Source organism: Anopheles arabiensis, chromosome X (assembly GCF_016920715.1).
Source record: "Anopheles arabiensis isolate DONGOLA chromosome X, AaraD3, whole genome shotgun sequence".
In the NCBI taxonomy this organism is placed as follows: domain Eukaryota; kingdom Metazoa; phylum Arthropoda; class Insecta; order Diptera; family Culicidae; genus Anopheles; species Anopheles arabiensis.
The window spans coordinates 20,836,923-20,853,576 of NC_053519.1; the positions used below are offsets into that span (position 1 = coordinate 20,836,923).

At 42.2% G+C, this 16,654-nt stretch overlaps 1 protein-coding gene across 5 annotated transcripts in view; it reads left to right on the forward strand.

The window, feature by feature from the left end:
• LOC120905829 (lachesin) overlaps window positions 1–16,654 on the forward strand; it is a 205,043-nt gene that overhangs the window by 65,827 nt on the left and 122,562 nt on the right. For all 5 annotated transcript variants that reach the window (XM_040317039.1, XM_040317043.1, XM_040317042.1 and 2 more), the window contains exons 3-4: window positions 2,831–2,940; window positions 9,846–10,031. In XM_040317039.1, coding sequence (XP_040172973.1) covers window positions 2,831–2,940; window positions 9,846–10,031 — 296 coding nt within the window. The remainder of the gene's footprint in view (window positions 1–2,830; window positions 2,941–9,845; window positions 10,032–16,654) is intronic.

Sequence of the window (16,654 nt, forward strand, 5' to 3'; positions counted from 1 at the left end):
ACATCACAGGCCTACCAATAAATAATCAGAATCTACGTAGGCGTGACGTGTTGTTACGGAACATTTTTTTTTTTTTTGACTTTTGAAGTCGTCCCACAATTTACCTATCTTGGGTCAAAGGTCAGCAACGACAATAGCATGGAAGCTGAGTTGCGCGCAAGGATGCTGGCTGCCAACCGGTCATTCTGTTTTGTGGGTTTACAGGGGTTACAAGTACTTTTTATTATCACCACTTAAGATAACAGGATGGGTGTGTGCGTCGAACTGATCGCTTCGGTGTCGAGCAAAAGAGAGAGCTTCGTTACCACATTGCCACTACTTATAAAGCCTAACTGAGTGCCTCTCACGGGCACTTCCTAGCTTCGGGTTTGCTATAAACTAAAGCATGCGTTACACTACGCTAACCTTAACATGCAGATCCCATAACAATTCTACAGCCTGAAAAAGCAGTTCACCTCAAAGAACCTGTCGCGACGGACGAAGCTGGGACTATATAGTACCTATATAGTACCGGTACTCACATACGCCGCTGAGACATGTACACTGTCCATATCTGACGAAACCCTCTTAGCCGCGTTCAAGAGGAAGATGTTCAGAAGGATACTTGGCCCCGTATGTGTGGAAAGACAATGGAGGAGCCGCTATAATGACGAGATATACGAGATGTACGGCGACCTCACTGTCGTACAGCGTATCAAGCTCGCCAGGCTCCGGTGGGCTGGACATGTTGTACGCATGGAAACGGACGATCCAGCCCGTAAAGTCTTTTTAAGCCGTCCACAAGGACAGAGGAGGCGTGGTAGGCCCAAACTGAGGTGGCAAGATGGCGTAGAATATGAGGCCTTAGCTGCCAGTATCCATTGCTTCGTGATCTTGAGCAAATGTTTACTGGAAGGCTAACTCGAACCGTCAGAGCTTTATGATCAGAAAAGGCTAGTACGTGTAAGTCAGTCGTGCGTAAGTATTGAGAAACTCCTCCCGTTCTGACCAACGCTGGCTTCCAGAAGGAGCATAAACATTACAGAGTGTAGTAGTATTCTCAAGACGAAGGCAGATTATACGAGAGTCTAAACTGCGTTTGACGTGAGAATATTTGAGGTGTTCCCGTAAAGCTATCGCCGTTCCACGTTTATCAACATTCACATTCGAGAGCACTTTGTACCCAGGGAGCGAAATGTTGCCATCATACACTTCTTGTAAGAAAATAACATCTGCGTCAATTGATCGAGCAAATGAACGCATCGTATTTATTTTTGTCGTGTTTGAGATGGTGTTTAGATTAATAGAAACAAACAAAAAACTTTCGTATCGATTCAGCTCTAATAAATTTCTATCTATCAGTGTTTGTACTAGTTAGTGTAATTGTCTTTGCATTTTTCGGTGGTCGGCCAGGTTTACGCCTGAATATTCCCTCGATCGATGCATTAGACGTGTCACTGTCTGTGTCGTCTTCGTTTCTGCGCTTACCTTTAGTATCAGGGTCAGGATTGGTGGTGGGAGGTGTAGGAGAGGGATCTCGAAGAATTTTGAACACAGGTACAACAAACGCGGTAGTGCACTCGTATTCCTTCCCCTGTGCTGATGATGTCGATGCTGTCGGTGCGCTGCTTGCTTCCGTCGGAGCCACCGTCAGAGCCTTCGGTGCTACAGTCGGAGCCTTCGGTGACACGGTCGGAGCCTTCGGTGCTACCGTCGTGGCCTTCGGTGTCACTGTCGAGGCCTTCGGTGCTACGGCTTTGCTAGTATGCGGAGCAGCCGCATCTTTTAGCGTTTTTGCCGGAGCCTTCGATGGTGTATTGTTTCTGGATGCTGATGCTGGTGCTGTTGCTTTTGTCACTCCGGCATATGACGCGCCTTGCTTAGCGAGGCTGCGCTTGCTCTGCATGCGTCCCATGCCAGTATGTTCGGGCATTAGGCAATACCGGCAGTATGGATTTTGCCCATTGTAAGTGACAGTGGTGCGTTCGTCTGCGATAGTCATTGTTGATCCGATTTGGATTGCCGGTGATCTAAGGATGATCTTTACCGCGATAATCCCGGTTTTTTCCTCGGCACTTTACTATCCCGACCGTACTCCGTCTCGGTGATCGAAACTACCTTGCCGAAACAACACATCGCTGCTTCTATTTCAGCTCCCGTGACATACGGTGGAAGCTCGTGCAGCCGCACTTCCGTTGCACCGTCTTCCAGTAGAATTGTCAGCGGATAGGATGTTCCGTCGATCGTTAGGGAATGCTTCCCCTGGTGTTGTGCAACGATCAGTTCCGCTTGTTGCATCGTTTCCGTCTCAACGTAAACGATTGCCATCGAGGTGCACAATTGAATTCTTGTGACGACCTCTCCGGCTTTGAGTGTATCGACAATAAAGTCAATCACCTCTGAGCGGGAAGGGCGTCTCGGAATCCTCTCGTACACTAATTTAAAAGTGTTTGCCCTTATGGGCCGTGGTTTCATTGTCTCCATGACAATTCGTTCGCTCGTGTAGTGTCGATAAGTACTCTTGCTGTTAGAAAAAACACGTCTGATCAATTCAGCAGTCAAGAGCCAACTGTATAGTTTTACACATTCAAAAAACTATTATTTTGCTTTGCTTGAATTGAAACTGTGTGATTATAGCACATAAAAGATAATACACAATATTAAATGAATACTTTCAAGTTATCCATGTATAAAATGAGCAACTGATAAAGGGTTACCATGGCAGGTCATCTTGAACCTGCGTTAGTTACCCATCATTAGCTACTAGTCTTGTGCTTTGTGTTCTTGAGAGAATAAACATAATGAGAAAATTTACTTCATGTACATTAATAAACCATTTTATTTCTTTCAGTGGCATATGCATTTCAGCCAGATTTTGCTGAGTCAATCATCAACAATTCCATCGCTATAGGAAGAGATGCAACATTTACCTGCCATGTTCGACATTTAGGAGGGTATCGGGTAAATATACTCCATTTTGCATAAGTTTACAAAGTATCTATCATGTTTTCTATTTATTTTTATTGTGAACTTGGTTACACCAAACTTATTGCGAAGCTAGTATAATGGCAAGATACTTGTATGTAATGGAGTTTGAGAAATAGTGACTAAAATATTGTTTACTCTTCATTCAAAATCACAGCTCTAGCTTAGGTTATTTCAACCTTAAAAATGTTAAACAGCGCTGATTCGATGCATCGCCCAAGAAACATTTCCTATAGCTTTTACACTTAAACATGTCTAAAGAATGCTTTACTATGAGTGTAGTAAGCCTTATAGTTTTAACATGGTTTTTGAAGATGCTTAACAGTCTTTAAAGTTGTTAAAACTTTAAAACGTTCTGAAGGCAATTCTAAGACTGTCTGTTAAAACTATAATAGGAGTCACATAGTTTTAACATGTCTTTAAAAGATGCTTAAAAGTCTTTAAAGTTATTAAACCGTTAAAACGTTCTGAAGGCGATTATAAGGCTTATAAGAATAAAATATGCCTGGCTTTAACCATCCAGTAAACGTATTCTTAAGCATGTTTTAAGACTCGTTATTTGAGACTGGGACATCAAGATCAACAGATCTTATTAAATGCTTATTAAGTCTTGAATGAAGGGAACTTGGAATAAACTATGCAGGCTGCATCTGAGATACGCTATTAACGCAAATCATGAAGAAGCGGTTTTCAGCCATTATATATTTAAGTTTTTTATTTCCTTTTGCTTGCAGTGGGTGGTTATTATTTAATCATGTTGCTATTAACTGATATTAGGCCCGATTATTAAACACAAACGGAAATGACACAAGACAAGTGCATCAAGACAAACGGAAAATAGGTATGCATTTTGAAACCGTTCTTGTGACAGACAAGTTTCGTTAAATTTTTTCTTTCGTTAAAGCTGTGTCGATGTGTCAAAATGTTCAAAATCAAAACAAAAAACGTAAACAAGTTTATTTAAGACACGATCGTTTATCAAGCTAACAATACTTGTTTAAAACATCGAAATGATTTTATCCCACTTCGTAAGTAACGATAGCAGCAGTGAAGAAGAAACAACGGTAGATTTGGCAAAACAGCGCCGACTGCTTCGAAGTGTTTTTGACCCGTTACAGCTTTCTAACCAAGCGCGAGTTAATCATGCGGATCGTTTGTGCAAACTGTGTTATACATGTTTCATTTGGTGGTAGCTAATTTCAGATTTAAGAAACATTTTCGTGTGTCGAAGGAAATTTTCCTTGACATTCTGGCGGAGATCGAGCCCTCCGAGTCTTTGTTATTCCTGTGATCGCAGGTGATAAATGCCTTGCAAAGCAGAATGTAGTATTAATTGTTGATTTAAAGAGACTAATAAGTACAATAAACTCAATGTCTCTATAAAAAATAAATTAAATTCATAACTAACAAAAACGACATGCACGTGTCATTGCAATATATAACACGCATCGTAAATCAGTGGCTGTTCAGTATCAGTTTAACAGCAGGCACACTCAGCGGCTGCCAGAGGCTTTGTTGATTTGAGAACTCCGTGGATGATAAGTCATGTTTATGTTACAATGGATGAAGTAATTCCGTGAGGGTTCCCGTACTCTAAAAAGGCCTGAAGGTTGTTTATGTGGATGTTACTCAAAAGAGGTTTCTATGATACAAGTCAGCTAGCAGATGCATTGCAGAGGCTGCATTATGGGTAGATACCGATATTCAGCTCCGAAACGGTCAACTCCCGCGAGCCAATAGGAAAATATTTCGATGTGTGTATCGTCATTAAACACACACGGGCTGTTGCCAGCAACCAATGTCTGTTCATCTCGATGTTCATCTGTCTTTTAGTACCGTATCGCGTATCGTAATAGTTTAATAGAGTTATTTTGCGTTCAAAGTTTATTCTTCCGTTTCATTCCGCCTATTGAGACCCGACACAAAATATCGCCGAATCGACAGCAGCCGAATCGATCCTCGTATCGATCACTTTACGGCACACTACTTGTCAAATGCATTACATTCCGGAGAAGCGTTCTGCAAAAAAAGTGCGTGAGAGTCTGGCAGCATTCTTTCTACCAACAGATAGGAGAATGGTGCTTATGAAGGATTAGTTTACGGATATTCCCTATACATGGCACTGTTTGCTAAAAAAACGCCGTTAGATTAAGGAATATGCCACATATTTTAACTGAAATATAATCTGATGGAAGAACTTTCTGCTTTGGTAGGCTTATGAAAAACCCATAACTAAAATATTCAAACCGTTGGATATGACCAATAGACGCATTACATAGAGAAGAGAATCGTTCTTCCGATTGAGAACCTTGTGCAGACAAGGCCAGCATTCTTGATCCATAGCTACCTCGTTCCATCTTTTTCAGCGTCCTTGACTGCAATACCCGTCAGGTTCTTCTTTATCCCTAACCACCGAGATCGCTGCCCACCTCTGCGACTAATGTCGGACTGCCTTATCATTCACAATCACCTGACTAGCGGGGAATGGCTCGTCAATTCTCAACACATGTGTCATTCAAAGTGTCCAATTCACCTTTTCCACCATCCGGATATTCAGTACATGGATCAGTATAACATATCCTGTTGAACTACTTGAACTGCCGTGTTTAAATCCTTTATCTTCACTATCACAACACTACACAATCCGCAAGGCACCTGATGGCTGTTCATTCGGGTGTTTTGGAACTTGCCACTGTAACCTCTTGCGACTTTTGTTTCCTACACACTTCTTGTAAACTTTCCACTTAAGATATTATAGACATTGGATTTGTGGATATGGTGATGATGCTATTGGATGGTACTGGAGAAAGGGGTCAGAAATTATTGTAATGTGTCTTCTGACTGAAGTATGCTTAAATGATCAGAAATAAGTCCAATGTCAGCGCCTACACGCGTGGCCCAAAACAGCCGAAGTCATACAAAATCATGAAAAAGTCTGCGCCCTTTTGTTCCGGCGTCCTCGCGAAGTTTAGCCGCGAATAGTTATGTTCGATAAACATGTGTGCGTATCAGGTAGGATCATTTGTACTGCTTACCTGCCGTATGCCGCTGTGATACCGAGCAAGACGTATAGACAACGCGTCTAGAAGACATGTGTAGCCGTGAGGAAATTTTTCTGTGTCTCTTTTGACTTGTCCTTGCTTTTAGATCCTGATGAGTGAAGCATGCATACCTTCGGGTACGTTCGGGGTATAAGCCATGTCCCTCTCATGTTAATGGTAAAGATAGAATCATATGCAATCGACTCTGCATTCGAGCGTGGGCAGGCCCGTGGGCGCCGTTTCTACGCAGGCATTGGTCACGGCGGTTAAACGGCTACCCGCATACAAAAGCATCGCTCGATTTTGCCACTCGTATAGTTCGCTATTATGGGGAATTGTATCAATCCACCGGTTGATACCAAGACCATCTGAAAATTCTGGTATCAGATGTTTAAACTCGTCAGAGTGGACCAATCTGCTACTTTCCACTTTCACTTGTCGCTGTTCCATTTCCTTGATTTTCTCGCGTAGTGCCAATAGTTCCCATCGATGAAAATTATTATCAGCCAAGCCGCCATATTTTGGAGAAACGATTTGCTCTCTCGATCCCGCTGCGCAAATTCGAGCAGTTTCCTACGCAGGAAATGTACCGAAGCCTGCGCTGGCCAGCGCAGATTTTGGCTGGTCTCCCGCGCGGGACTTCAGCAATTCCTGCGCAGGCCTGCGCAGGGTTAGCGCCATCTGTTGGCGAAATGGACGAACTATTTATGGCGGCGGAGCAAAAAAAACGGTCAAAAAAATTTAAAAATATTGGCGCCCATTTTCTCATCCGCTTCATCTGCCTCCCTCACCCTGCCTTGCCTTACTTGCGCTTCTGCCCGTGCCTTCAGCCGCCAGCTGATTGGCTGTTGCGGTGTATGCGTTGATACTCATTGCGGTTGTGTATGCATTGCGGTTGTGTATTGTTATTGGTTGGTGTTAGCATTTATTAATTTGTGTGTGACCTTGAGACGCTGTGGGAGAAGCTGGATTGGGATTCAAAGTGTTATCGGTGTATTGATGGTTTATTTTATTTCGTGCCGCTGCTGATGAGACCATTCGATGCCCCTGCCAATTGAGGGTGAAGAAGCCTATTTAAAACAACATACGAGAACGTCTAACACTAATGTTATATTTTTTAATTTTAACATGTTAGATGCTTCAACGACCTTCTATGCATCATGTAGCACAGTGAATAGTGGTTATAATTTTTTTTTTAATTTGCCGAAATCTGTCTCGTGTTTTCGGGTCTCGATAAGGTAGCCGTACTCGCTCGTGCGGGAAGGGGGGGGGGGAGGAGGGGTTGGTCGAGGGTGCGTGCTCGCGTGAGCGACTTCGGGGGTGCGTACTCGCGAGTGCGCTTTCGTAGGAGCGTGCTGGCGTGCGCGCTTTCATACGTGCGTGCTCCCGTGCGCGCGTACTTGCGTGTGTGCGTGCGTGCGTGAGTGCGTGCGTGCTGGCGTGCGCGCGTTCATGCATGTGTGCGTGTTTGTGTGTGTGTGTGTGTGTGTGTGTGTGTGTGTGTGTGTGTGTGTGTGTGTGTGTGTGTGTGTGTGTGTGTGTGTGTGTGTGTGTGTGTGTGTGTGTGTGTGTGTGTGTGTGTGTGTGTGTGTGTGTGTGTGTGTGTGTGTGTGTGTGTGTGTGTGTGTGTGTGTGTGTGTGTGTGTGTGTGTGTGTGTGTGTGTGTGTGTGTGTGTGTGTGTGTGTGTGTGTGTGTGTGTGTGTGTGTGTGTGTGTGTGTGTGTGTGTGTGTGTGTGTGTGTGTGTGTCGCTACCTGAGAGACAACACAACCATTGGATTGGCACTACCATTTTTGCGACCGGTTCTGCTGTTAGGGGTGTTAACAAGAAACACGATCGTAGCAAACGTGCGTGTGATATGTTGCACATTGCTTTCCCATTCAGCTACCAGATGCAAGTGGAAACAACATTTTGCATTGCATTCATACAAAAGAGGATCCTGGATTTGTTTTTACGGTGCGCGTATGGTGCTGCACCTGTCCGTCCAGAATCTGTTGGGTTTGGAGTAGTTATCATGACGCCGATTGACCGGCAATGCCTTGGAATGGGTTCGGATCGGTAGGTTCATGTTTTGGTAGAGTGCATTCCGTGCATTTGTCGCGCCACAGCGGTAGACTCGGCAGCAACAAAGTCAAAACAAAAGAGTTCCCCGAGTGTGGACTGCTATGCTGAGCTGGACTGCTATGCTGGACTGCTATGCTAAGTTCTTCTTCTTATTATTATTCTTATTAATGGCGTAATGGCCTACGCATTCATCCCGGTCTTTTCAGGACTTGAGTACCACGTAGCCGGATAGTCAGCCCATGCTACGGTGGACGGTTCATACGCGGTTAGAACCCACGACGGGCATGCTGATGTCCAGAATGATGGCGGTGTCGCGGGACCGCTCCTATCCAGCGTGCAACTTGCATACTGCCACACTGTACCCTGCCCGATGCATACGCTGCAGGTAGGGGGAAGGATGCACCTCCACGATAAAAAAACACCGTCATGAACCAGCGGCGGACCTAACGAAAGGCGGACTAGGCGGTCGCCGAAGATCTCTAGTCTGTGGTATGCCGTATGTCTACAAGTGGACAGAATATTAGCGACAAGGGCCCCCGGAAAGATGGTCGTTAGGGCCCCGTGGCTGGAGAACCATCTGCACCCCTCTCCTCCCCTCCCCATGCCGGCAACAATTTTAGGGCCTGTGACCGATGATCGTAGGGGTCCCGGTCATTAGTTACAATTTACAGGGGCCTCAACTCGTCTTTCCGTCTACGACCCTCGATTCCCCCAATCCGCCACTGTCATCAACACCTTCCTTTCTTTGACTGATGGATCATAACATTCCGGAAGAAAACACATTTGACGACAGTTTTGCACACACACGCACACTCACACCCTTGCGCAGACGGCTCAGCATATCTGTGTAATCTACACCATACGAAAGCAATAAAGCTTAGTGTAACAAAGTTATGCTTAATGCTTAACACGTTCAGTTCGATGGCAGGCCGCAGGGACTGCCAGTGAACTTTCCAGTGTGCCGGTTTCACAATCAGCTTGCGTTCTTGATGCTGGCGGAACGGAAAGTTGATGAAAATCAGCGCCGAGATGAACGTGTTAATGCGAATTAGGATTCAGCGCGTTTCATAGCAAACCAGCGTTAGATACCGATTCTTTAGTCATTTTTACATTGCAGCAATTGAACTTATTGCGCTTTTTTTGTTTGATTTGTGAAAATTCAAATGCATCGCAGCAATTGTGTGTAAACGGTTTTTTAAGCGCCACAGCAACTCATGAGCATTGTCCACACGCGAGAAAGAGATAGTGCTATGGAGGGAAAAAGCACGGACGACGGCTGACAGCGATTGGCCGTCTGACGCACCAACACATCCAAATCTTCGACAGCGCGCTCAGGCGAGGGGTATGGGGCGGAGCCAGGGACGGGTAGCTCGACGAGATGCTTGACAAATTTGCCGTAGGAGAGAAAAAGATGGCATGATAAAATTCTCCGAACGCCATGATTGCTTCCGTCGCTTTGCACAGCGGGACAAGGTGTTTATGATTGTGGGTGAATTCATAATCAGTTTTTCGGTTTTTAGTAATTATAAAGTATTTCGAGTAGGAGATACTATTCATAACCATCGCAAAGTTTAGCAGGGAACCATCGCAAGGCTCTGGGACTATGATGTTGTATGGAGTGCGATGTTTGTTTGCGAGCTCGCAAACTGCTCGAATTTGTTTAGTGGGAGGCTAAAATTCTAGCCTACGGTTTTATAAACGAAACAGGCCCAATTAAGATTTAAAAAATCGTTTCTTCTAAATCCAATTATATATTAATAAATTCTCTTTTTTCAGGTGGGATGGTTAAAAGCAGACACTAAAGCTATTCAAGCAATACATGAGCACGTTATTACACACAACCCAAGAGTGACGGTATCACATGCTGATCAAAATACTTGGAATTTGCACATCAAATCAGTCACTGAAGAAGATCGAGGAGGTTACATGTGTCAACTCAACACAGATCCAATGAAAAGCCAGGTAAATGAATAATCCAAACATCACTTAGAGCTCTTTGACAACGAACGAATCCCGCTTAACATTACGAGGGTTTCGAGTAACATCTTTTTATCTTAACCAGTGGTTTTCAAACTTTTTGCCGCTTTGTCCCCCATGTGGCTACATTTGGGATTATATTACCCCTCCTCCCGTTCAACGAGTGGGGTAGGGGGTAGGGGGGGGTTGTGTCGAAACGGTTTCGACCACAGCAGGAGGCCAGGAGTTTTGTCTATTCTGTTTTACAATTTCTAAACAAGTAGAAACTGAATGTCTTTGACAAGTTTTTTTGTTCCACTTCCGTTAATTTCCTGTTCCATCATGGACCTTGATATTTCACCCTCTGTTTATTTTCTGTTGTTACTATAAAAGTAACTCTGCAACACTTCTTCACAACGCTTCAGCGGTTCATCGTTAAAAAATTGAAAGGAACAAGTTATTATTTTTCCCAACATTTGGGTATTAGAGGGTTAATGGGAGTATGTTCTGTTGGCAGTGTTGTAGCAATACATAGCTCGCTGATACGGGGGTAGATCCGAAGCCTCTAGAAGGTTAAGATAGGATCTCCATCTCCTACTCCTACTCAATACGTCCCCGTCGTACAGAACGGTAACATGTCTCTCAATTATCCAAGCTTGGATATACGGGGAAACTCAACCCCTTGGGCGGATGGGTTGCATGGCTAATTTGAAAGGGGGGTGGGGGGGGGAGCAGATGATTGATCTTCATTACTCTACCTTGGAGCGTCTTTTTTCCATGTTAGGAGCGGCTCCCCCCAGCGTATGCCTCTTTCCGAAGGGCTACGCTGGTATTATAGAGTTGCGTGTTGCTTAATCGAGTACTGTTTTATGACTGACGATTTATTCCTATCCTTACATATACATAGATATACTTATCTCTAACGCTTACACTATACGCTTACACTAAACGCTTACGCTACACTTATACTTAGACACTACATTCTCTCCCTTAAACGAAGGTTACTTCTATCTTGGATATTTCAATCTTGGTTGTCCTTCTAATCTTTTTGATCGTCTTAACGGCGGAGGACTTGATTCACTCCTTTTCCTTTTATGTGAAATATTTACATTTGTTGGAGTTATGATTACATTCTTATTCATTCGATTATCCTTTTTCCTTATTTGGTTTTTATGCACCATACGTATTACTCCATTCAGACTTATCAAGTATCTTAACCCACTTATTTTCTCTTTGACTATTGCTGGATTGCCGTTTCTTCCTTCGTTGAGACTTGTTTTTCATGTCCTTTTATAGGATTTACTTTTTCTATTAATGTGTTTGGTACATAACAAAATACTCTCTCTGATGGTGTGACTTTAGTTACCGTACATGGACTGTTTCTATAACTGATTAGAAAATGATTCAGCTTCCTTTGTAGACTTAATGGTTTAAATCTCGTATCCAACAAATACTTTTTAAGACTATCTTTTACTGTCCTAACCGCTCTCTCGGCCAACCCGTTTGACTGCGGGTGGTACGGCGGGGACTTTTATACCTTTTGCTCTTAAGAATGACAAAAATTTTTCTGAACCAAAAGGAGGACCATTATTTGACACCTTTTCCTCTGGTAATCCAAAACATGCAAAACATATTTCAAGCATCTCTGTGACATTTTCCGCATTAGTGCTTCTCATAATTTTAACCTCCATGAACTTGGAAAAACTATCGACTATTGTGAATAGTGTACTATTTTCAAAAAAGAAAAAATTGATATGCACTCTCTAAAACGGACGCGTGCATTGTAACCATTTCGTTGTAACCATTCGCATTGTAACCAACTATTTCTTTTGGTACGATTTGTCTACACCAGGGGCCTCCAAACTTTTCAGCTCGCGGGCCGCATTGCTTCAAAAATAACTATGTTGAGGGCCATTTGACGCTACCTTTAACTGATGAGTGAACGTTTAAATCTCGTTTTTATAACAAAATACTAGCTATACTTGTACAGCTTCGTGTTACTAAAGCTTGATTTTTGTCTAAGAAAAGTAAAAACTACAATTTTATTTGAAAAAGTCAAAATAACGTAATATTTACTTTAACTCTGGCAAAGTCATCGTGGGCCGCATTATAAGCTCTGGAGGGCCGCATGCGGCCCGCGGGCCGTAGTTTGGAGACCCCTGGTCTACACTAACAGACTTGACATGCTTTTATGTACTGTTCAAAATCTTTATCCATATTTTTCCACCATACGAGTTTTCTAGCTGACATTTTCATTCTTACTAACCCATCATGGTTTTCATGGAATAGACTGACTATTTTATCTTTTAGCTTATCTGGTATTACTACTCGATCGTTGAAAAACAACACTCCATCTTCGATTGCTAAACTGTTGCGAACTTTAGCATAATCTTTCAATTCCCAATTCACATTATTTGACCATCCGTACTTCACATTTATGTAGACTTTATGCAAAATACTATCTGACTTTTGGAATTGTTTGACCAACTCAATATCTATAATTGAGGAACACGAACTCGTGTTTAATTGTGTGAATTCCTCTTCTATCTCTTAAACTTCTGCCAAGGGCAATCTGCTTAACCCATCCACATGACTCATACATTTCCCTGGTCTATGCTCTATCACGTATTCATAATTCGCTAATAACAATGCCCATCGGCTAAGCCTAGCTACTGCTATAGAAGATGTTGTTCTTGACGGTTTAAATATTTCTTTGACACCTGAATTATCAGTTACCAGTTTAAATGTGATGCCGGGCACCAAAAATAACAGCTAATGCTTCCTTATGAACCTGAGCATAATTTCTCTGTGCTTGAGAAAGAGTTGTTGAAGCAAAATATATAGGTTTTTCTACTCCTCCAATTTCATGAGACAACACTGCTCCTAACCCGTAAGGACTTGCATCCACTGCTATTATGACAGGTTTTTTTGGATCAAACGGTACTAAAATGTTGTTGGTAACTAACATTGCTTTTGTTTTCTCGAATGATTCCTGACACTCCTTTGACCATTCATATTTTTTCTCTTTGCGTAGAAGTTCATACATTGGACTTAGTATTGTTGCTAGATTTGGCAAAAACCTGCTGTAGTAGTTTATCATGCCTAGATACGCTTGTAATTGCATCACATCTGATGGTACCGGTGCTTTAATAATCGCTTTTACTTTCGACTCATTCGGTGTTATTCCGTTCTTTGATATTTTGTAGCCTAGGTACTTTACTTTAGTTTTAAAAAATTTCTAAGTTTTTTAAAACCTCACATAAATTTTCTTTGCATTGTTTTTCGTTTTCTCCACTAACTAGTATGTCGACTATATCTTGAAATATTGCAGGTGCTGATTGTACTCCAAATGGCATTCTAGTGTACTTATATAAACCTTTATGTGTATTTATCGTACACACTTTGAGAGCTTTCCGATAGCTTAACTTGTAAATACGCTCCTGTTAGATCTATTTTGCAAAACAATTTCCAATTTGCATTTTTTGCCAAAATATCATCAATTCTAGGTAATGGGTAATGTTCAACCGTAAGGTACCTAAAGAAAGCGCATTCGAACACAAACTTCAGAATCGCTCGTTTCTTAATAGTCGGAGGCACTCTCCGGTCGACGAAGGAAAAATATACCCGACTCGGTGTAAAGCACCGGCGTTGGGCGCTGCGACGGAGCAACACATCCGCCAGCCGCATTATATACCGTCATCCACTAATTTAGTTAGGTTGGCTTCTACTTTTTCAATTAGAGCGAACGGCACTGAATACGCTTTGTGAAATATGGGTGTATAATTTGGCTTTAACACTAAATTAGCTTCAAATCCTTCTCTCGCTTCTTTATGATCACCGTTTGTTCAATTCGGAAACATTTTTTTCATTTCTTCCAGCCATTTATCGGTATCAATTTGATTTAAATTAAAACTTTTTCGCGAATTAGGAAATAATATATCTAACGCATCACGACCTAGTAGAGGATTCCCTTTGTTTTCAGTTGCGATTACTGTGATTTCTAGACTGACCGTTTTACTCTTTGTGGTTACATTTACACATATTTTTCCTAACGGTATTACACGTTGACCCGATGCCGTAATAAAACGCAAATGTGTTTGTTCTAATTCGATATTGGCAAATTTTTCCTTATACACACTCTCCGGTATGACTGTATTACACGCACCACAGTCTATCTCAAACGCAACGACTTTCTCATTAACTTTTAGTACACACACTTCTGGACTACTAATCGCGTTATCATCGAATATGCGTGTTAGTAACACATCCCTATATCCCGATCGCAAACTATGCACGTTAGTTATTCGGCAATACGACGACACATGACCATACTTCTTACAAGTGAAACACTGCCACAAACGCAGGACATGTCTGTGGATTATGCGCTCTTCCACATCTGTAACACTTGCTCTCCTGCTTATGCGCACTGCTCTGTTGAAGTATAGGTGTAATGCTTCCACGGTAGTAGTGCACTTTCGGACCGACGCTTCGTTTTGGCGCACACTTTATCACCGCCATCTCCCTCGGTTTCTCCTTCGCTGCAAACGTTTGTTCATCTGCAGCTTCCCACTATCTGACGATATTTTCTGCACCCTCGAATGTTAAATCCGACTCTCGTAGAAGACGTTTTCTTAATCCTTAATCTCGAACACCAGCTACTAGTTGATCTCGCAAGCATTGTGCTAAACAGCACGTGAATTTACACGATTGTGCAAGTGCTTTTAGTTCAACGATGTACTCTGCAACCGACCGATCTTTTTGCAGACAGTTTCTGAAGTTATACCGTTCCGCTACTACGTTGACTTTCTGTTCCAGTTGCTCTTGTAGCTTAATGCACAGCTTCTCATAGTTCACCGTTTTTGGCTGTTCAGGCAACACCAGCTTTGATATGAGGCTATACAGCGACGCTCCACCCAAGGTCAGCAACATAATTGTCTTCTTCGATGGTTCCACCTCGTTTACTTGGAGAAAAATATCCATACGTTCCAAATACTCCCTGATGCTCTCGCCCATGACAAATGGTTCAATTTCACCGATTAACGACATGACTTTAGACTTGTGTAATTTGACTTTTTCGGTAGCTTTATCCTCGTCGCCAACTATTAAAGAGTTGCGTGTTACTTAATCGAGTACTGTTTTGTGACTGACGATTAATTCCTATCCTTACATATTCAAAGATATTAGTGATGCGCGTTGCGTTCCGAACCTGCCAGGTGCGATCCGTTCCAGCATGCAAGCATCCGAACCGCGATCCTTATTTTTAACCCAAGCAGGTTCAAACTGAACCTGTTACTCCCACCGTTCTTTGCGATCCGACCTGAACCGACTGTTATCAACGATCTTATCGATCCGATCTGAACCGGCTGCTCTCAGCGTTCTCGGCGATCTGTGCTGGGCCGGTTGCTCTCAGTGCTTATTGCGATCCGGCCTAGAACGCACGACATTCTACTCTCTTTGTAATAGTGGGCCGGTTTGCCGGTTCAATTTAAACCTGTTTCTCTCAGCGTTTTGTTCGATCCTGTCTGGAACGCACGATCATCTGCTCTCTTTCATACGATGGGCCGATTTGGTACGTACAAAGGAAACAGGTAAAATCTGGATCTGTTTCTCTCAGCGTTCTTTTCGTTCCGGTAAAGAACGGCGTTCTCTTATCTTTTGCTTCTTTCACACACACACATTCTGTCTATGTAGTGATAACAGCGCAAGCCATACTCTCTCAATCAAAGAGATAACGGTACAACACCTGAGCCGTGAAGCCAGAGAAGGATAGGGATTTGTGATTGGTGGGAAGCTAATCGCCAAAATTTAAAGAACAATCCTGCACTAGCGGTAAGCGCAATGAATGAAATGTTTCTCTTCTGCCATATGGATGTTATCATTATAGGTGCGTTATTTCTACTGCATTGTGGTAGTCAATGAATTGCTGTGTGTTTGGTGTTAAGCTGTTTCGTTGCGCATGCATCTCCAATGAACTCGTTTCAATTTTTACCTGTGATCTTCTTTGTGCAACTAAATATTTAGGGTGCATGATACGTTTAGCCTTCCGCAATATTTTTTTAATGCCGTTTATCGCCCCGTGAAACAGCGCTATTCTTATGGACAATTAAAGTGCACTACACGACACTTTCACACCAGTAGTTCACCGTATAGTATAATGTCAACCCTGCAGAAACAACTTAACAGTCTATGTATTTTATATAAACCGATGTTATTCGATGCTATTTGCTTCTATTAAGAAATATTAATTCATTCAGTGTAGTGTAATTTAATCCATACGAAATTTAAAAAGCCGATAAAAATTGTAAGCTTTTTGATTTTGCATCAAAATTTCATAAACGTTGCAACAAAATTCTGATTTTCTTCTTTGTTTAGAAGTATAAAAAGGGAATAATGATTTATTTTTTGGTAAAAACAACAACAAAAAATGCCATAACCTTTTAATGAAAAAGGAACTGTATAGGAACTGTATAACTACTTAAGTTAAGCGTTTTTATTTTAGTAGAAGAATAGTTTACACATTCAGTGAACTAATTTGTAGCTTTGTTTTAAATTGAAAGTGTGTGGTTACTGCATAAAAAATATATAAGACAATATTCAATGAATACTTTCAAGTTAACCATATATAAAAT